We start from the raw sequence: 20,527 nt of genomic DNA, 5'->3' as shown, positions 1-20,527 counted from the left end.
CAAAATGATGCTTACGAACCATTTGGAGTTATCGAGATAATCGAGCTTAAAGTTGGCCAAGTAACTTTCGCACTTAACCGAAACTGTGACATCTGTTGTAAACTACCATCGAAAAAACTATAAGAGTATTCTTATTCAATTGCTTTTAACAAGGGCTTTTCAATGACACTTAAATCTCTAGAATTGAAAAAAACATTGAGCTCACAACACTTCTAAATGTCGTCATTTCGAGGGCCCATAAATGGAGAAAATATTTTTAAGCGTCCATAACTTCTTCAGTTTTAAGCATTCTGTAGCTTGTAAGGGCTCAAGAGATGGAGGAGACGCCCCGCTTTCGTTTGGGGCCGTTCTGAACCGGGTTCGCACCCCAAAGGGGTAGGGTAAATGCTTCAAGGCTAGAACGGGTCGCGATCCTGCCGTTCCGAGCCAGATCGCGCTCCAGACGATTATGTACCTCTAATCTGGTACATCTTGATGGCAGAAGTTGCCGCCCAGAACAGCAAAATGACGGACGCACCAAGCTTAAAATGGACTGTGGCGGAGACGCAGACAGCGCGCAAGCGACCTATCATCACGCCAACGTCATACAACTTTGACGACTGGACTCTCGAGCAGATCATGATGGAATGCACTGCCCGCAAACTGAACGTCGTGAAAAATACATGCAGAAGAGACCATGTGAAGCTTCTTAAGGCTTGGGATTCAAACAAAGAAGGTGTCGAGGTGCTGGTTCGCCAACAGCGCAAACGATCAAAAGGTCAGCGCGAAGAGGAGGCAAAGAGAACAACAAAAGGCTGCATGCTACGCCTTCTAAACATCCTGTTCTCCGACAACTTCTTTACCTCGTTCTTGGAGACCGGCCATCAACTCCGGCCGGATGAGCTGGCCCAGGGCGGTTCGACCTAGTGAATCGACGTTGCCACGGCCTCCAGTACCGACGACGGCGAGTACGATGCATTGATCTCCGACGACGAAGTGTTCGAAGACGTGGATGCTTCATGTGTGACTTCGCATTCGGCTGATAAGCTACAAAGGATGTGGAAGGAGGTGAGCAGCAACTTTGCACGTGCTGAGGCCGGGTCCAAAACGTCTGGACAAAACAGCTACGATTTCTGGGAGTTTTACAATGGACGTGCTGATGTCTACTACTTGGATCGGTGGTGCGAGCATCGTCAGTCTGGACGGGAGTTCTGTGCCGCCAACCTGTACTTCGACGACGATGATGATTCAACCAGAGAAAGCGATGGGCACAAGTCCAAAAACGAAAATAGAAAGAAGCGCGAAGGGTTCTAACCAGACATGGTGACCGCGCTTATAGAGACCGTGAATGAATTGCTAGAGAGCGAGTCCAGTAAAACGCTAGAGGACACATGGGTGGAGCAATTACGTTTTATTCAAAAGGAACGAGCTGCTCAAAAGCTAATGGCACTGACGGCTATCCTGGAGCGCAACGTTGCCGCTATTCACGAATTGAAGCAGCTACGTGAACAGTACGTTCAACAAGGAATTAATGCAGACGAACTTGGAAAAGCTCTAGCCGTGCGCACCAAGAGGAAGCTGATACTAGAAGAACATATCGATCAGCTGGAGTGGATGTTTTGAATCGCCTTTAGCAGTAGCGGTCTGCTCTTTCGGTAGCCGCTAGTGCACACGAGGACGTCGAAGATTAAAATTTTGAATGTGATTCACGAGAACTTGGCGGAGAATCCGGCCTTGTGCGTCGCTACGTAAACCGTCCGCGTCAATGAAGTTGTCGGTAGGCTGGTAAGAGCTCTCGGTGAGGTGTGATACTCCGTCGATAACGTGCGTAAGTGTGCTGTCGTGTCGTGGCTCTTGAGTTGCTCGTTGATGCAGAAGTTATGAAACTTCATACACGTTTTAATTACTTTGCCAACGCTCTTGAAATCAACTACAAGTGGTCGCGAAATTATTTGCTATTTGTTCACTAACAACCCAAAAGACATTTCAATGCGAATGGCAGCTGACTTAGAAAGAAGTCGAAGTCAGAGTACGCTTTGCCTTTGAGCTCCAGCTTCGTGAACGGCACCAACAAGGAGTCTGATAGTGGATACGCATTGTCGCCAACGATGTAAAATCCAGGAGGTAGCTTAAGTATGTCATTTCTTAGGCTTCACTTCTTGAACGCAATTGAGTCTCCCACTTTTCCAGGAGAATTAAAACAATACCCGGTAAAACGGCAGTGGGGGTCACAAATGGCCTGTACATTCAAGCCATACATTTGATAATGCCCTGAGAAGAATGCTGCAACGTCTGGCACCTCGTTTGCACTCGGGGCCCTTATTTGACAAAGCCACCCATCGATACAGCCAACATATTCACTCAAGATCCCGTCCGTGCTAATCTTGTCAAAGCTGTCGGCTAGCAGATGGATACGCTGCTCGGCCGCCACGGGAGATTGTATGCGAAGCTCTAAGCAGTCACAAACTGCGTTCATGACATCGTGAAATACATCATATGTACCGGAAACAGATGTGCCGCCTAAGCAGCAAATTGTGTGATAGCTGCTAGCGGTTAGCCAAGCAATCGTCTTTTGCAGCATGTTTTCCGGCAAGATTGGATCTGTAGAAGTACGCCGAGAAGACTGGAGCTCATCGCGCGATATAGACGGCCGAATTAGCATCAACAGACGCATAAAGGAGTCCACACTCATTCTGTAACAACGCTTGAATTGGTCTTCCAGCAGCAATGTCTGCTTGTGGACATTCCAGCTCAAGCGTCGGCGCTTTATACACGCTCTCGGTTCTGCTGGGTAAATGGCAGCGGCGGTGACAAGTAGTCCTATTAGATACCGGCGACGTACACTAGCCGATGTCTCGCCTTCCATCCTGCTTGTAGCGATCATCTGTGCATTTGCCGCGCCTCTGCGATCCCGCGATCCCGGCCGGCGCGCGATCTGTGCCTCGGATCGCATTGATGTAGTAATCACGAAGTAGCACTTCAGGTCAGCCAGTCACAGGCTGGTCCTCGGGGCGCGACCCCGGTTCGGAACGGCCCTTAGAGTGCCTAAATCGCGATTCGTACTTAGGTTCGTAAGCATCATCTTGTTTAACGCAGTCTTTTTATTATTAATATTATAAAAGTGATAAAATCACCTGGTACATCGGTTATTATAAAAATTATAACAGGTTTTTATTTTGAGACAAAATGATATTATTTAAAATCAACTTAATATTACATGTAGCTAATACGAATCGTATTATACGATATTATTTTTTCAACGATTACGTAATATGTACTAATCCATTATACTAATGTCGTTAAAGATCGACTAGCGGAAGTATTATAAGTCAGCATGGAGTTGTGAGAGTGACGGCAAGGTTCATGTGGTGTGTTGGCTTTGCTGAGCGCATTAATCTAGCGTCACAGGCTGCAGGTTTATGAGACACACGATGTGGACGAAGCTATCGACAGAGAACAAGAACAAATTCCTTGATTTCGCTCTTTCGACTTCAACCTACTGCAACCGTTTGCAGTTTTCTATTTCGATCGGCTTTGTCCGTGTCACAGTGAAATACTGTAGAGCAAATACTTGTCAGTTTCAAAGGCTGCCCTGTTTTAGATCCTGACCGAAAGGGTTACTCAGCAGAGGGTAAGGTGGCAAGAAACGTACTTGAGTCACTCAAGCGCTTCATCCCATACAAAATTTGCATGGTGATTTATTCACCACGCACCACATCATATGTACATAATATGCTTACTTTAATCAAGTAATTAAAGGTGTGCTATCCTTCTGGCCAGATCCCCTTGTATAGAAAGTCTCTTAAAATTGCTAAGATTACGCTCAAATTTGGTTGGGTGAAAAACGCTTTATGTGACCAAATTTGCTTTGAAAATCTCCCACACCCTCTAATTTAAATTAACACTCGGAGTGTACCAAGGGATGCAATCTGCACCATCAGCGCTACAGTTTTGTCGTTCTGGACGATTACAAAGCAAATCGAAGTACTAGGCTTATCACGGTTGGAAAGAAAGTATGTTTGGTCAGCCAATTAAGGCAATTATTCATCCGTCAACTGTGAGGGCCAAAACCGTGCAAAAACGTGAAACTGGAAATACATGTATTCAAACCAAACCTCCTGACATGGTTTTCCACCAATCATAGCTAACCTTCGCTGGTTGTTTGCAACCTTCCACGTTTCCAACGAAGGTTGGAGACGGGACGCGAAGATTTGATTGGCCGGCCAAACATACTTTATACTTTACATACAAAAACTAATATATTAGTTTTTGTATGTAAAGGCCATCACATATGTGGTTTCCATTAATGACCATTATGTATGGACAGGTTTCTCGAATTCAAATGCGTAATGTATGAGAGCCTCGAAATTTGAACTACGATTAATGCCATTATCGGGAGCCCTGGCGTGGTGCAACGCGACATCGAGTGCAAAATATCAGACGTCCGGTGTCGTCGAAGTCGAATAGGTGCCAAAGGTCGCGACGTCGATAGCTCTAGTGTAGACCAAAGGCCAGTGGAAGATGCCTTCGAAGAGTCAGTCGACAATAAAAAAAAAAACTGTGAGTTGTCGGACCCCGGTGCTTAAACATAGCGAGTCGCTTTATTATTAAAGTATGAAGGCATAAAATTTCTTTTCATACATTATGCATTTTCACCCGCGCTCGAGCTCCCATATATTATGCATTAACCCCCCCCGGCACTTAGGCTTGATAAGGAAGCATGTGACTTTTTCCACATGCTTGATAAGGAAGCATGTGGGGATCGTCATAGAATGGGCTTTTAGTCCGTTTAGTCCCCAATATACAGGGCTTCGGGTCGTAACTGTAAAGAGAAAGTACCTTGGAGATACGCTGCCGTAAAGACAGTGCTTCAAACGATAAGCCTCTGAGCCATCCATTCATTCTCCAAACGAGACGCGGGACCAAGATGCCTCCCCGACGCGTCACGCGCGCTGAAGCGGAGGCGTTCCTGCGTCGTCTCGAGATAAAGGAAGGCCCAGACCGCGCCCGCCTGCTTGAAGAGCACCGTGCGTATGTCGACGGTACGCGTGCCCGCGATGCTGACTTTGGCGACGAAGTTGCGGATGAACCGCTTGTTTCGGCTCCTACGTCAGAAACGACAGGAAGGCGGCATAGGTTGACAGTGGCTTCACGCAAGCCTCCTGCTTCAGCTACGTACCAGAAGAAGGGCGCACTAATGAGGTATTACAGTTGCTGGCAAGAGCGCCGCGATTGAAAGGAAAGGAGCCAGTCGCAGCACTGTATGCAGAAACGCTTGCTGTCGATACTGCTTCTACTGATGAGGATGGGAGTGACAGCGGAGACAAAGATTACGTGCGAACGGCAGACAACCAAGGAAATATCGACGCTGAGTTTGACATGGCGACAGCGGCAGGGATCACAACACCGAAGAAGGCGGCGAAAAAGAACCATCCAAGAGCTCAAGAGCTGACAAATCTGCGCGGTCAACTAGCCCACACGTTGCTGCTGATGCAGAAGCCGTCAGGTGAGGAGATTATGCGTTTTGCGGACGATGTGTTTCTCACACTTCATGTTCGTAATTGTTTGTAGCGATGCGTTTGTTGGTGACGATGAGGACTATAGCAACACGTCGCCATCTCCGCCATGTGCAGCAAACACAACGCAGGCACCGACATCGGAAGGTGTTTCCTCTGCGCAACAGACTTCATCGCTAACGCCACCTCGATCTTCGGCTGCCAGGTACGCTGTCACATGATGGATATCAAGCATGTGCGAGATTTATTTCTGACAGCATGCTGTATATTACTGTTGATTTTGCAAGGTCACTGAATATATCTACTGTTATTCACACTACTACGGTTCCCACAACCCCGCCTCCTCTCTATTCCCGTCAAGATTCCCGACAAGATGATGCCATCTATGATGGTGGTGCATTGGATTCGGATTACGATGATTCAGACACTGGGTCAGCTGAATGGTACGAGGACACGGATAATTTTAAAGCTGATGTGGATGATGAGATCCCAAGCGAGAGCGACATGATGAACTGTCACTATATGCACCTCAAACTGGCGATTCATCAAGTTCTACACCTGCAGTTGGCGCAGCTTCTACAACAAACCGTCGCGGAGGACAGCGACCTCCACGAAGTAAGGAGGAGGCCGAACGCTGGAAGGGCATCATTGACAATTGGCGCATCGTAGAAGGGTCTGGTTTATCTAATCTAATAGATACAAAGCTCGCTACAACTTCTTGAGAGGAACGTCTATTCTGTGGGGACTATTCAAACTAACCGGTTTCATCGCTCAGTTGCAAGCCCAGCTACTACAAGTGGGGTCGGCCGAATTTGCAGACACGGTAAGGAAGGAGCTTATTCTGCTGGTTGTTCACATTGCTAACTCATACTGTATGTGTCCAAAGATGTACTCACCGAGACCAGCTACACCATTGCCTGGCAACGTTCCACCGTCCACCCACCAGCTAAAGATGGACGACGAGTGGGTGGAGGTGAATGGAATTCGAAAGCGGCATCAACGGCAGTGCAAGGTCTGTACTATACGGAAAACAAGCAGTACAGAGCGGCAGGTGACGCGATTCTACTGTCTCGGTTGCAGTAAAGGTTTCAAACGGTACGCTTCTATGCTCTATCGTTCTTACTACTTACGTATAATGCATTGTCTGCTTGTGCGACAAGGTGCGCCAAGCATACTACCCAAGTAACAACCAGACTTGCTTCTCCATTTGGCACCAGCTTTGGCGTAATGGAAGCGAGCGCCCCACAGCCGCGCCACGACCGCGGTATCCAGCTGAGGGTGCCACCAAAAAAGTGGACGGGAGGACAAGGGGGTCGTGAAGAGGAGGGGGACGGTGGGAACGAAAAGGAAGCCGCAGGGCTCGGCAATGAGGGAAGCGATGGTGGTGAGAATTCTGATAGTGATCAGAACGAGACAACGGAAACTGGGGGTGACGACGCGGTAGAGAGAGAGCACCAAGAGTAGGAAGCAGTGAAGCTGCGTAAGTAATAGCCCAAATGACTTGCTTTTAGCAAACAGATGCAATACACAAATTTGCTTTCGTAGCCGTTCTGTACGTGACTCCGTCAAAAACGATTCATTCCCAATAAAACAGCCATTTGCACATGCTCGATGTCGCGTACGGGCTTTACGGAATCTACTCACCATGCTGGATATAAAGCATGTGGGTCCATAATACGTACGATTGCAGGATCTTGTACAAATATACATACACCGATCTTTTTTTTTCCTATACAAATTTTACGTTAGGACTTTTTTTACATACAGTTAATAGTCTGTGCATTCAAGATTTGCTTTAAATGTTCATTAATTTATATACTTATGCATTAATCGGCCACGCCGACACCCATACGATTCTCGTACTGTTATTGGTCGAAACTATGTGAGTGAGCCCTAGAAATAACCTGCCATTTTTCAGCTTGCTAACTGCCATATTTACCATGCGCATGCCTCATGGAGTCGGAGAAATCACTTTATGCGTGTGATATGTCAACATCTTAAAAATTGTAAAGACGTATCCATCGTGGCAAGCCACTAAGATCTACTCCGCGCCTAGTGCATCGCTCATTTTAGACCCATTCAGCGCCAATTCAGTACAGCCAAATTGATTTGGCGCCAAACTTGTGCACCTGTTCCGACCAAATGACAGGAAGCACTCGTGTGCACGAAACCAGCGCAGAGCAGTAATTGATGTCTGGGCACTGCAGATTCTGCCAACCCTGCTTGCTGTTGTGCGACGTGCACATCGGACGTTCTCTGAGGGCTTGTATCAATAGATGGATTGGAAGCGTCAAGCCATGGAGCATGAACAACGCCACATTTGGTGAGGTTGGTCTTCATGAACAGCAGCACCTAAATTCGAATGAGTGACTCTTAAGTGGGTGTCAGCTGCATAGCTGTTTGGAGGAGAAAGTAATCTTGTGATACTTTATAGATGAGGCGCACAACAGCACTCGACCAGTCTAATTCATTTACGTGCCGACTACTTATATTCTTGCGCACGCAAGCTAATGCATCAACGGATTGGGTTGGAAAGCGGACGCTGCGCTTTAAGCATTTCGTTTGCATGCGCAGATGAAGTTGGCACTCTTTTTTTCTTTTGTGGGAAGTTGCATCACGCACACGTATGTTGGAGCAGTCGGGTGTCGAACCTCCAAGGTTTCCGCAAGCTTTTGACTGTACGGTGCGGTGGCTTTGGCGATTCATTGCGTAATATCCAAGATAGACCTCAGTCTGAGCTCTCTGAATGCATTAAGTCAAAATCCAGGGCATGTCGTGGCCAGCACCGCGGGCAACAGGAGCACCTGACTCCGGATCCAACCTGACAAGTGCTCAGAAGCGAGCACCAGTAACTGTGAGTACTTTCGAAAAGGCAACAAAGTCTGACTGCTTGTCCCGCTACTATTGTACTTGCCTACGGGGTGCATGTTGAGTCCAGACGCACCGCAAGGTCAGCTGAGGCGTTACCGAGGTTCGGTGGGGCACCATGACGATCGTTCGATACCATGCTTATTATAATTAATTGTGCCCGCCAGCACTGGCCTAAGTAGCTTGGCGCTGGTCAGCAGCATGTTCCTGAAGCTCCGTTCCTGTATCGCCGTGGTAAAGTCCGGAGGTCCGACGACTCACAGCTTATTATTCTTGTCTGCTGACTCTTCTAAGGCACCCACTGGCCTTTGAGCTATAATTTGTTCTCAAAAATGCGCCGTTTGCTTCGCACGCACACTGAAGAAGACCATCGAACTCGCGTAGAGTTTAGTCGTCACGGCGCATTGCCATTTTAGAAAGCAACGGCAAACATGAGGCTCGTGCACTTGCTACCAGAGCCTACCATATCTAGGCAGGACTGTAACATGCTGCAGCACCTTGCAGACACACTCGCAGGACATAACATCTCCCAGTATAATACTCTCGTGGTGACGAAAGACGGTCGTGCCGATCCCCAACGCTGGCGTGAAGTTCGACGGCGAGGCAATGTGCGCATCTACAATGAGCGCCTAACGTCTACTGCACAGTGTCCAGCAACACCGCAGCTTCTACTACTAGGTACTATCGAGGGGAAGTTAGAAGAGGTCATGTATGGAGCAGTGGCAACCACGGACGAGGCCATGAGGATTCAGTCTGCCTGCACGAAGGACAACGTTCGAGACAGCAAGGTGCTGTACGAGATCGTCCAGCCAAGCTTTCACGACCCGTTCCGTACCGTCGCCGTAAAATGGCGACTGTACGAGGGACGTGACTACGTGTCTCTCGATGCAACAGGAATCACTCAAGTCGGTGGATGCGAACGAGTAGGATATAGCATTTCACACTCGGTGGCTCTGTCGGACATCCCGAGCTTTGAGCGATCTCACGGCATCGAGCGAGGAAACATGTCCGTGTGCGCACTGTACCGCCAAAAGACACCCACGACAGTGGAGTGCTACGTTCGTGGCTTCTTCGACTTCAACACGAAAAATGAGGTGCTCAAGAACATGTCACTCCAGACTATCGCGACGCAGTGGTCGGCATACGCACGGAAGAATTCGTGTGCTCTAGCCAAGAAATTGTCCTGGAAAGTACGCAAGAACTGCGGGTGGAGCTCTCAGTCCTCTCGAACGTATTCGTTCGCCGATGACTTGGACGACTTTGTAGCCCCAACGGCCAGGCATCGACCAGCAAGCTCTAGCGGACCTATTCGATGCGCCGTGTGCCACAAAGCATCCAGCTTCTTACAGTCGATCCGACGGACTTGCACGAGCTGCGAGCTGCCAGTATGCTCGAAGTGTGCCGTCAAGAAAACGGTCGTTGCTCTCGCGCCTGACCAACACACCATACTGGAGCGGAAGCGCGCATTTTGCGTGCCTTGCATGAATGCAGTGGAGAGCTGCGATGTGATGCCCATCGCGAGGGAGGAACTCGTGGGTCAGTTAGAAGAAGAGAGCGAAGAAGACATCGACGTATACTGGGCTCGGCTGTCGTCCATGACCGCTAATTCCAGCTGCTACTCGAGCGTCGTGTCTCGACAAAGCAGCCTGGCCAGTAGCTTCGGCAGCTTGAGCAGCTTCAACTTGGCTGAGGTCTTCAACCGTCCCAGTCTCGTTGGCCGAGGTAGGAGTGACCTCTCATGAGTCAACTAGAAGCATACCAGGGTCGTGCTCGAAGCAGTAGAGCACGAAACTGAAGGAAAGGAAGAGTTTAACTACTTAGCTTTAGCAGCACCGATGGAAGTGCTGCAACACGGAATATGAGTCAACTTGTTGTACCATAATGATTGCTCTAATTTGTCACTCATCTAATTAGTGACTTCACTTTCGCAGCTAATGAGCGATGCACCGACGCCTCCGCTACCCCCCGCAAGCCGGCGGACCAGCGCGAGCCCCGTGAGTTCCGCGGCTGCGCAATGGTCTCATGTGGGCCATCACCGCACTAGTATCTCTCCGGAGGCGACCTTCGATGAACAGGACGCGCAGATCAAGCAGGAGCTGCTGGCGCTCATCACTCAGTACCTGCAGCAGGAAGGCTTTGCCATGTCTAGCGCTACGATCCAGGACGAGGCCAATGTCAAGTCCCACGGCAGACTACAGGAGCGGGACGCATTGCGTCGTCTAGGATCCGCTATTATGGACGGGGACTGGGACCTCGTAGCCAAACTTCTGGGCAAGCACCTTAAGAAGTTTCACGCCGCCCACCAGGGCTTCCTCTACGCTGTATGCAAGCAGGAATACTTAGAGCTCATCGACCGACAAGAGTATCAGAAGGCTTTCACCTTCCTCACCACGCACCTCAAGCCGCTGGAGAAGGTGGCGGTGGCCACGAGCTCCAGTCGCCACGAGTTCAAAGAGCTCTGTTACTTGCTCACATGCAAAGCTGTGGGAGAGTCAGACGCCTTCCGTGACTGGGAGGGGGTCGTTAGGTCAAGAGAGAAGCTTGTGGAGCAGTTGAGAGCTACCTTCGCTCTGGAAGAAGTCATCTCTCCCCAACAGGACGGAGATGCGGCCATGACGACTCCACCGGTGGCCATGCCAGACAACAGGCTAGTGCAGTTACTGCACCAAAGTGTGGCGTATCAGATGGAGTTCAGTCGATATCATCCCAAAACTATCCCCAAGGTATCGACGTTACTTCGAGACTTCGAATGTGAGGTGCTGCCGAACGCAGTCAAAAGCACTTACGTTGGTCACTCGCAGAATGTAAAATTTGTCACGTTCGTGGGAACGGACGGTGAGTTATTGGCGTCTGGATCCAGCGATGCCACGATTAAGCTCTGGCCGACTGAACTGCCCGATACGCATCAGGAGAGCGGCGAAGAGCAAGTGGACGAGACCACTGGCACTGTTTGTCGTCAATGGACGCGAGATCTGCTTGGCCATTCGTCCAGAATCTGGTATCTTACTGCGAGTGCGTCGGGGGAGCGTCTCTATTCCGGATCGGGTGACGGGACCGTGAAGGTTTGGGATCTTCGTGCAGCTTTAGAAGAGCGTGCTGTCGCTCAGCAGGCTCTGGATGATGGCGACGACCTGTTAAACGGTCAGCGTGGATCTAACGTCATGCAGTCTGCTGCAGCGGATGTTTCCTGTGGTGCCACCTCCGCGATTGCTGCTACAACATTGCCTCACAATTACTCGGTGACGTCATCGGAGTGTCTAGCCACACTCATGAGTCCAAACGGTGGCGATGTGTACACAGTGAACTTGCATCCCAGTGAGACGCATTTGGTGACTGGAGGCTACGACCAGAGTGTGCGCTTGTGGGATATTGCTACTGGCGCAGTGGTCAAGACTTTCCGCAATCACTTTGCGTCCGTGTGCGATGTCCAGTTTAACAGACATGCCAACTTCATTGTGAGCGGCTCAAAAGATGGCACCATTCGATTGTGGGATATCCTTAGTGGACTGTGTGTCCACACATTACGTCAGACACTTGGAGAAGTCACGTCCATCTCGATGGCTTCAAATGGCTACACACTGCTAAGTGGCTCACGTAACAACAGTAATCGTCTCTGGGACTTGCGAATGCTTCACACTCCACGTGCTCACCTGTCAACTGGACTGAGTAGTGGTGCATCGACTGGATCAAGTGGGTCTCTCAGTAGTTTCTCGATCGGAGGCAACGGAGGCGTCGTGAATGGCTACGGATCGGGCTACGTTTCCGCCAATGGAGTTGGAATTTCAGGAGGCGCTGGTTATGGTAGCAGTGGCAACCTAAGCGCAAGTGGAAGTATTAGTGGTGGAAGCACCGGCTTCTCAGGTATACACCATGCAGAGCAACGCCCCCTCCAGCGCTTCAAGGGACATCAAAACACAGCGAAAAACATCGTGCGAGCATCCTTCGGTCCACGCGAGAGTTTTGTCCTGGGTGGATCGGAGGATGGCTACGTGTACGTGTGGGAAGTGGCTACGGGCAAGTTGCTGGAACGCCTTTCTGGTCACCGTGGTGTTACGTATAATGCGCGATGGCACGAAAAGCAGGCGTTGCTTGCTTCAAGCTCCCATGACGGCACCGTTAAGACGTGGTGGTGGCAAGACAAAGCCAACTAAACTGTGAGGTGATCCTCGAGTTCGGCTCACACGAGTAAGTAGGTAGGTATATCGGACCGTATAAATTCCATGATGTTTCTATGTCTATTGCTGCTCGACGACATCGCTCGCACCGGTTTGAATAAGGAATCTTTTCCACACGACGGGGAAGAGGTCAGCGACATCTCGAGCAACCTGCTTACACTTCTCTTCCTGCTCTACACCGACTGCTTCTCCACTGAAGAGCTCGTTTACAAACAGATACTCAAGGAACTGTTCGCCGAGTGCCTCGTAAGTGTCGGAGACTTCGTTCGAGATTTTGAAAAACCCTGGAATAGCTTGGAAACGATTCCTCATGAATTCCTTACCCATAGCCAGCGCTTTTTTCGAAGTCACAGGTTTGGCTCTACCTTTCGGAGGCTTCTTGGAGTTTAGTATTCGGCAGAACGTCTTGGCTTTCTCTCGGATGGCACGCAGACACACATACCAGACACTCTTGTGCTTTTGCATCCCAATGACAGAGGCGTCGTCGTCTAAGAACAAATGGACACCACCTTCATGCTGGTAGGCACGTTTACTGCGCTCAAGAGCTGCCGAGAATGCATCCTCATTGAACTCGACGATATCGTATTTCACTGTGCGGACTCCAAGCGCGCGCATGAACTCGTACGGAAGCACTGGGTTCACACAGATCTCGGTCTCCTCCAGAGTGTTCAAAGTCATCAGAGAGAGGCCGTAGAACACCGGCGTGTCTTCTGACAAGTAATCTAACAGCTGTACGTGTTGGTGGCTAGGACACAACACCTCGAACGATGCGGTGGCGCGCGTCTGCCACAAGAATTCACTGAGAAGATTACGCTTCGCCGGCTCTAGTGCAAGCAGCATTCGCAGTATGGCGATTGCAATCGGTGCCGCGGCAAAGAACGGATCGCCGCTTTCTTTCTTCTGACTATCTCGAGTCCGTTCAACATCTTCAACTGTTTGCGCTATCAGGTGCGTGTTCTTGGACCCAAGCACGTAGACGAACTCGCCGTCACTCCGCTTAATTACGGACAAGTGACCTGCCTCGCCGTTCTCTTTAGTGGTAGAGATTACCCACTTGCTCTGAATTTGCGGTTTAGTAAAGAACTTGGACAGCTCCTCCGCTTCCTTCCCTGTCCGTTTCTTGAGCTCCCCGTCATCCTCTTGGCCTGTGAACTTCCTGTATCCACGGATAAGCGGAAAGAAATAGGTCGTTTCTTGAGTCTTCCATTCTGCGATGCAATTGCCACGTGGTAGCCACTCTCTGGCGTATTGATCCTTGAGGTACACAGCATCGTCAGGTCTTCCCGGTTTCCCCACCTTTATGTCATTCAGGTGTTGCAGTCCAGGCAATAGCTCTGGTAGCACACTACGCTGCTGTACCCTTACGTCGTCATTTTCCTTCGCCTTTTCCACATGTTCTTTCCACTGCGATGACTCCTTGTCTATCACTTGCTCGAAAGCTGTAGAACCGCCATGTTGCTGCAGCAGGAACGCCTCGAGCTGTTGACGACCTCTGCGCATGTGTTCGACCGTATTGGCGGCTCGATCACACTCTAAAGCGTCCAAGAAGCAGCACAACTCGTCAGAAAGACGAGCAGCAGGAGCAGCAAAGGCAGAACACGGTGGAGACTTCGAGGCCATGGCGCTGTAGACGAATGCGCAAGACAGAAGATCGTCAAGTGAGCTTCTGTTGCGCAGCAACAATTTGCGTGACCATCACTCAAACAGAACTCGCTACAATGACATTTTGAGTGACTTTGAAGTTGCTTTTATTTTTTAGCAGCCGGTTCCTCCAGCAATACGCAGACACGAGGTTGACGGGAAGATGGACATGATGTTGACCATAGTGGAGAACACGAGGGCAAAGGCGAAGTAGGCGATTGTCATCAAACCAAGAATGCGGCTTGAGCCCCCGTTGCGCTTGAATTCATTGGTCTCGGCCTTCTGCTTGGGCAGCAGTGGGAGGAAGAGCAGACCGGCCAGATTGATGGCATAGCGAATGATGAGAATGTAGGTGACTTCCCAACGCACGTGAGTAGTGTCACTGGCAATATCTGCGTTGGCTACATCGAATGCACTGTCCACATTCTTAGTGATGGTGCTGGCGAAAGGAATAGCGAGGTTGGAGACGGATCCAACCACTGGTTGGTTGGCAACCAGACCGTACACCCTCATTGCCGTCCTCAGCCAGCTCCACGACCACGTACGTTCCAATGACAAAAGCCAAACCACTCGGAAGGTTTTCCACGACCGGAACACCCAGCCAGAACCACTGGTTACGAATGACATCCCACGTTGTGAGGAGCGTCACAAGAGAGTCCAACACAGTCACAGCAACGATCATAGTGGCGTGCATCCACCGCCAGTTCCAGTGGAGACCATACTTGCCCTTGCAGTAGAGGGTAAGAGCGAAGATGCCGTTACCAATAATGGCAAGAGTTTTCTCGTTTAGCGGCGTGACGCCAGCCCAGTAGTCCTGCATGGCCGACGACGAAGTGATCGTGAAGCTTTCGAAAATGCCGGAGAAGAACTTGTACGCAATGACCTGGTACATCGGACGCGTCTGAATGAGGATCCAAAGCTCCTTTAGGTAGGTACTAAACACCATACCCTCATGCTTCTCCTCTTTAATGAAATACCACGTGAGAGGCATAACGGGTAGACACGCGACAGTAAGAATGATCATGAGCTGTGGGAAGCTCAATGAGAAGTCGAAATCACCACCATAGTGAGTGCCGTTGAACGCGAAACCAGTCAAAATGCTGGAGATAGTCACAAACACAGTGCGGACCATGTAGATCGTAGTCTGAGTGTAACCACGCGTAGCTTCGAACTCCCGCTGGGCAAATTCAACCATCATGGCGTCAGCAGCAACGTCAGCACCAACATAACCGATAGCAGCAAGCATCATGAGAACGATGAACTTGCTGCCAGTGGAGGGTGCGTCCGTGTTGAAGGAGGCGACGATCTCGGGCGACAATGTGGTGACGTTCATCGAAGCGTAGGCGTACTCTGGGTAGTACGGGTCTCCGGCCTTCATGCACGCCATCACTAGCAGCATGATGAAGCACAGAGTCCAACCGATGATCATGAACGGACGACGACGATAACCCATGATCGGCACACAGTCCGTAATGATACCGTAGAAGAGCTTGAATGACCACGGCAGGTTGAGCAGCACGGTGGCCGACACCACCTGGGTGCTTTCCATGTTCAAGTAGTTGAAAAGGAAAGGGTAGACGGTGCCGGGTAGAGTACCGTAGATCATACCCACAGCAGCGTACTGCACAACGATACCGATGTACTCGCGGCTCCAGACGTTTATGGCACCGCCGGCACGAAGTGCACCGCCTTCGATGTCCTGAGGGGTCTTCATGGGCTCAAAACCTTTAGGCTGCGGGGAGATGCCAGCACCCTCGGGCGATAATATGTTAATTTTGCCTGAGGGGTTTACCATTGTGCGGGCGTAAACAGCAAGAAACCGGTGTTGCGTGGATGTGAATATTTAAAATGTGACCTCGTGAGAGGGTCCGGCGCAGCATCTCCGTTAGAATTCCTAACTTAGGAAGCATCTAGGATGTCTGCGATGTGGCAGCACATTTACGACAGCCACCCAGCCGCTCGTATTACGAGTCGTAAAGACTCCTCACTGAGGACCTCAGAGGAGGTCGCTAAACAGTAGTCCCGCTCCACGTTGCTTTGTCTAGTTTGTACATGTATCGTCTGGTGGTCCTGTGCTGCACAAATTGTGAATGTACCAGTATGCGGTAGATGCTGCATGCATAGTCAGCGTTGTAAGACTGCATGACTGCATGACTACATCGTGTAGAAGTATTGATACAGAGCGCTTATACGGCGCGAAGCTTACAAACCTAAGTACGAATCGCGTTTTAGGCACACCATTCGAAAGAGGAGGATCTCCTCTTTTCAAATGATGCCTTCAGACTTCTAAAAAGTTAAAAAGTGAAGGAGCTCGAGTCCACCAAAAAAGTTGCCCCCCAGAAAGACAAACATAAGAAAAAAAATTGTTTTACATTTCTTGTGTAGTTAACGTATCCGCATCGTTTGAGCCTATTCCCGCGTCCTAATTCGACTTCCTGCTGCTTCAAATGAAGGTCTTTACCAGTTGGGGCCCAAATTTGAGGGGATATTTTTATTTGTTTTGGGTACTTACAGCCTATTTTAAAAACAAATGGGTACGGGCTAGAAGGATCATTTCATTTTGCTGCTAACATTTAGTGCCTTTATGGGCCTACGTTTCTTTCCTGGCACGCTTGCGTGTTTGTTTGCAGGTTTTAGGCTGGGCTGTGCTGTCCGTAGTTACATCTATGCAAGTCTTTCTGGTACTCTAACCTATATAAAAGCTCATAGTAAATCAGAATGATCTTAGAATCCTTCGTGAAGCAGAATGATTCTTGTGTACAAACCTCATAGCTTTAGCTGCGGCAGTGTGAGCACCAAGCTCTTCGGTGAGTTCTGCAGTGACCTGAGAGCGCATACGTACGTACAATATAGAACAGAAGTCGCACACGTTGCTGCGAGGAGATCGGATTCGAATGAGGGGACAATGTTTCTGTAAAAGCTGTCGGAAAGTTGATGGTCGAGGTTCCCTCACCTCCAAGTCGTTCTCCACCACTTAGTTGTGCATCTCATTGTAGAGTTGGTCCCAGAGGAAGTAGGCAGGGAGCAGCGTATAGTTCTCGTCAGTATATTTCTTGCGGACCGCTCCGTCAGCCGTCTTCTGCGTTCGAAATCTAACCGGGACGACGTCTCCCAGAGTCTTGGCGAATATTCGAAACCAGCTCACCAACCAACGGATGTCTATCGTAGCGGCGTTAAAGTTAAGCTGGACCCGGTGTGTGTTGACGGAGAAAGCACCTCTTTTTATCTGTCGTCGGTAGCGCGTGATTGTTGCCGTGGAGATCCAATACACGGCGCACCATGAATCCCGACACACACGCCCTATTAGCGGTAAATAAAACGAGAAGACTTGCCGTTCACCACTACCACGACGACGTTGCGGTGTCTGTCTTCGTCAACATCGCCAGCGAGGTCAGGATGCTCTGCTTCTTTTCATGCGAAGTCATTTGCCCCAAAGAGCACAGAAAGTTTTCAAGATCAGCTGCCTTGCCTTGAAGACACTTCTCCGTGCAATGATCTTGCTGAATCAAACTCGTAACGTGCTCCCGAAGTTGGTCATCAGACCAAAAGATCCTACCCTCCACTGAGAAGTCCTCAACAGACTCTACGTCTGAATGATCCTGTAAGGCGTCCTCCAAGGCATCTTCAACGTCTTGAGCATTCGAAACGTCACTTGATTCGCCTGATATCGGCTCCCACACACTGTCATCTGATCCTTCACCGCCGGTTGCGTCCGGGTCAGGTAGAAGAGAGCCCAGTAGATTCCTGTCATAATGCCGAAGCGCAGTGTTTGTCCTGGTACTGGCGTCGCTGGCCACAGCCGAAGTGCTGGAAGAGTTTGTGCTGGTGTTCATCGTGCTCGTTCTAAAAGATACACCACCAAAAAATGGGTCCGTTTGGAAAAAAGCCTCTACTGAAAAATTCGTTTAATTACGTTTTTGAGTGGTCAATCTTTAAAGCCGTTTATCTCGATAACTCTAAATGGTTCGTAAGGATCAGCTCGTTTCGCGCCGTCTCAAATGTTTTTCTCTAAAAATTCTCAAAATGCTGTAATTGTTCTAAAAATAAAAGCTTAATATCTTTAGCTGCTAATTAAACTGACAGAAGATTGGCTCTATTATTAATAATACTTGCCATTGCCGAAGTCGACGTCTATTAATAAAAGTAATCAGCCGCACCTCGCTGTCTTGGCGGCCACCAAACCGTGGCCCCCCTGTTCGATTCGCTCGCGTTACAAAAAAGAATGTACTAAAAAAATGCGATGCTCGTTTTGCAGCTCAGGATGCTCAGCGCTAGACGGTGACCGTCCAGCGCCGGGTCCCGTGGACCCGCCTCCGCAATACCGCGCCGCGGCCTCAAAGCGGGGCGGCGGCCGCCCTGCTTTGAGGGCACGGGTGTGCTACGGCAACGGCTATGCTCGCTCGCACCCGCACCCCTTCCACTGAAACTAACTGGCTTAAGTATATCGTTACTTTTCCGAACAATTATTGAAGACCATTTTAGAGCACCTCATAATTTCTGTTGTAAAACATGTACCGGTTTGTTCCACAGTACGTGTTCCGGAAATGTATCAAACGCCTTGTTTTAACAGTTTTTTCAATACATGTACAGACTCCGCCCATAAACTGATATGCACATCCAGCTTATACCATCGCAAATACGGTCATACTACTTTCAGTCCTCGTATCCAGAACTTACGTAGTGCTAATGATTTGCAAGAATCCATAGCCTATGCTTACTTGATATCCTTAGGGCCTTAGAACTTCTAAGGCCCTAATAGAAGATCCATGTAACAAGCTCACGCAGCGATATCCAACTCTGACACACGACTGGCACCGCGGGTAAGATGGTGAGAAACAAATGAGGCGATACACGTTGTACAACTTGTACTGTATTACAACCTGAAGGTGTCCCTCGGCGGGCGGTACCTTCACCTTGTTTAAAGTTACAAGCGGTGAAATGCGTGTGAGGCTCACAGTGAGCAGCTCACCGGTATCGTTGTTCGCACGGCGCCTGATGTTTCATTTGCTTTATTTCAATAAAGCTTGTGGCTATTAGATCTCACCTATTCGCTCTTATTATAATAGGGTCGGCAAAATCGAGCTCGTCATCGTTAAAATAAGGGGAAATAATGAAACTCGAATCGTGAGACAAAAAAAAACTCAACAAGTGCTTCGAGACCTGTACATTTTCCATTCGAACCGTTGGTGTGAATAAGCACACCCTTTCCAGCTCTTTCGCAACCTTTTGATACACGCTCGACTCCAAGAGTGCGGATTATATCGGAGTACAAAAAGGATGATCTTCGAGTACATGCTCAAAAAGGATGGTTTGCGAGTACAAATGGGAAAAAGGGTGGATTGGCGAGTCCATGGCTCGAAAAGGATGAGTTGCGAGTTCCCGATTACACGGAGAACACTATTTATGGCTCACTAGGAAACGCTATTTACGGAAATGTGGTGTCCCAGTTGATGCCTGTCGCAACCAATGGCTGCCTGTGACTGCTGGTGGCTGGCTGTGGCTAGCGATGGTTGGCTGTGGCGACCGGTGGATGGTAGAGGCTGCCGGTGGTTGGTAGAGGCTTGTTGGGGCGAGTAGTGGGTTTCCTGTTGCTGCCTTGGTGTTCAGTTGTACTCTCAAAGTCGCCATGCCGGAGGCGTTCGCAGTCATCGACGATGGCGCGGCCTCCCCGCTTCCAGCCGATGAGCCCAGCTTTACTCCGACTGTCGGTGCATCAATCCCACGAGGACGCGCTTCGGAGGCCCAACTGCTCTACCAGTCACTCTACCGCGTTCAGGTACTCAACAGCGAGCATGAACCGGTTCACTGTGAGGTGTTCTCACAAATTTAATTCCAAAACAATTAACTACTTGATCTCACTCGGGGAGGCGAAGCTTTCTGACTGTTCTTAATTCTAAAATCCAAAAGTGGCTCAGTGCTATGTGTGCGATTGTCTCGGATCACGCCCGTTCAGGATTGATGTGCGAGCACATTGTCGCGACGATGGCGCTCCTCGAGAAGATCAGCATCGACGCGTTGTTGAGTGTGCTGCCAGTTCGACGACGCCCGGGAGGTCAGTTCAAATCCCGCGGCGCGCTCGCCCGCACGCGGTTCAACAAAAGCGACGCGCGGTTCTTCGGTGTCTCGCACCTGGAGCAGCTTTTCATGAAAAGCCCCGCCGCGCCAACACACTGGCACGTGACCAAGGAGTTTAGTGTGAAGAACAGGGGGCAAGTGCTACGTGAGCATGTGCCTGGACATGTCGACCGTTGGCTCGAAAATGGCGGTCGCTATCAGTGGAAGGTCAAGTTCTCAACCGGAAAAGTGGAGCTTATGGACGTGGAATAGCTCGCAGCTGCTGTCGCCTAC

At 49.7% G+C, this 20,527-nt stretch overlaps 5 protein-coding genes across 5 annotated transcripts; 3 read left to right on the top strand and 2 right to left on the bottom strand.

Moving 5' to 3' along the window:
- Positions 1 to 798: 798 nt before the first annotated feature.
- Positions 799 to 1,271, top strand: PITG_11534 (uncharacterized protein; the record flags this gene model as incomplete). Its single annotated transcript, XM_002901047.1, has 3 exons — positions 799 to 845; positions 933 to 1,192; positions 1,255 to 1,271. The coding sequence occupies 3 exons, from the start codon at positions 799 to 801 to the stop codon at positions 1,269 to 1,271; spliced, it is 324 nt and encodes a 107-aa protein (XP_002901093.1).
- Positions 1,272 to 8,794: 7,523 nt separating this feature from the next.
- Positions 8,795 to 10,105, top strand: PITG_11532 (uncharacterized protein; the record flags this gene model as incomplete). The annotated part of the gene is made up of 2 exons (XM_002901046.1): positions 8,795 to 9,993; positions 10,072 to 10,105. 2 exons carry the CDS (start codon positions 8,795 to 8,797, stop codon positions 10,103 to 10,105), a joined length of 1,233 nt encoding a protein of 410 aa, XP_002901092.1.
- Positions 10,106 to 10,297: 192 nt separating this feature from the next.
- On the top strand, positions 10,298 to 12,514 carry PITG_11531 (uncharacterized protein; the record flags this gene model as incomplete). The annotated part of the gene is made up of 1 exon (XM_002901045.1): positions 10,298 to 12,514. One exon carries the CDS (start codon positions 10,298 to 10,300, stop codon positions 12,512 to 12,514), a length of 2,217 nt encoding a protein of 738 aa, XP_002901091.1.
- A 50-nt stretch (positions 12,515 to 12,564) lies between these two features.
- On the bottom strand, positions 12,565 to 14,038 carry PITG_11530 (uncharacterized protein; the record flags this gene model as incomplete). Its single annotated transcript, XM_002901044.1, has 1 exon — positions 12,565 to 14,038. One exon carries the CDS (start codon positions 14,036 to 14,038, stop codon positions 12,599 to 12,601), a length of 1,440 nt encoding a protein of 479 aa, XP_002901090.1.
- A 255-nt stretch (positions 14,039 to 14,293) lies between these two features.
- On the bottom strand, positions 14,294 to 15,974 carry PITG_11529 (uncharacterized protein; the record flags this gene model as incomplete). Its single annotated transcript, XM_002901043.1, has 2 exons — positions 14,294 to 14,618; positions 14,680 to 15,974. The coding sequence occupies 2 exons, from the start codon at positions 15,972 to 15,974 to the stop codon at positions 14,294 to 14,296; spliced, it is 1,620 nt and encodes a 539-aa protein (XP_002901089.1).
- Positions 15,975 to 20,527: the final 4,553 nt, after the last annotated feature.

The sequence above is a fragment of the Phytophthora infestans genome, genomic scaffold, assembly GCF_000142945.1.
Source record: "Phytophthora infestans T30-4 supercont1.22 genomic scaffold, whole genome shotgun sequence".
NCBI lineage: Eukaryota > Oomycota > Peronosporomycetes > Peronosporales > Peronosporaceae > Phytophthora > Phytophthora infestans.
Note: the sequence above shows the minus strand (reverse complement) of the source record. Positions and strands in the feature narration are given on the sequence as shown.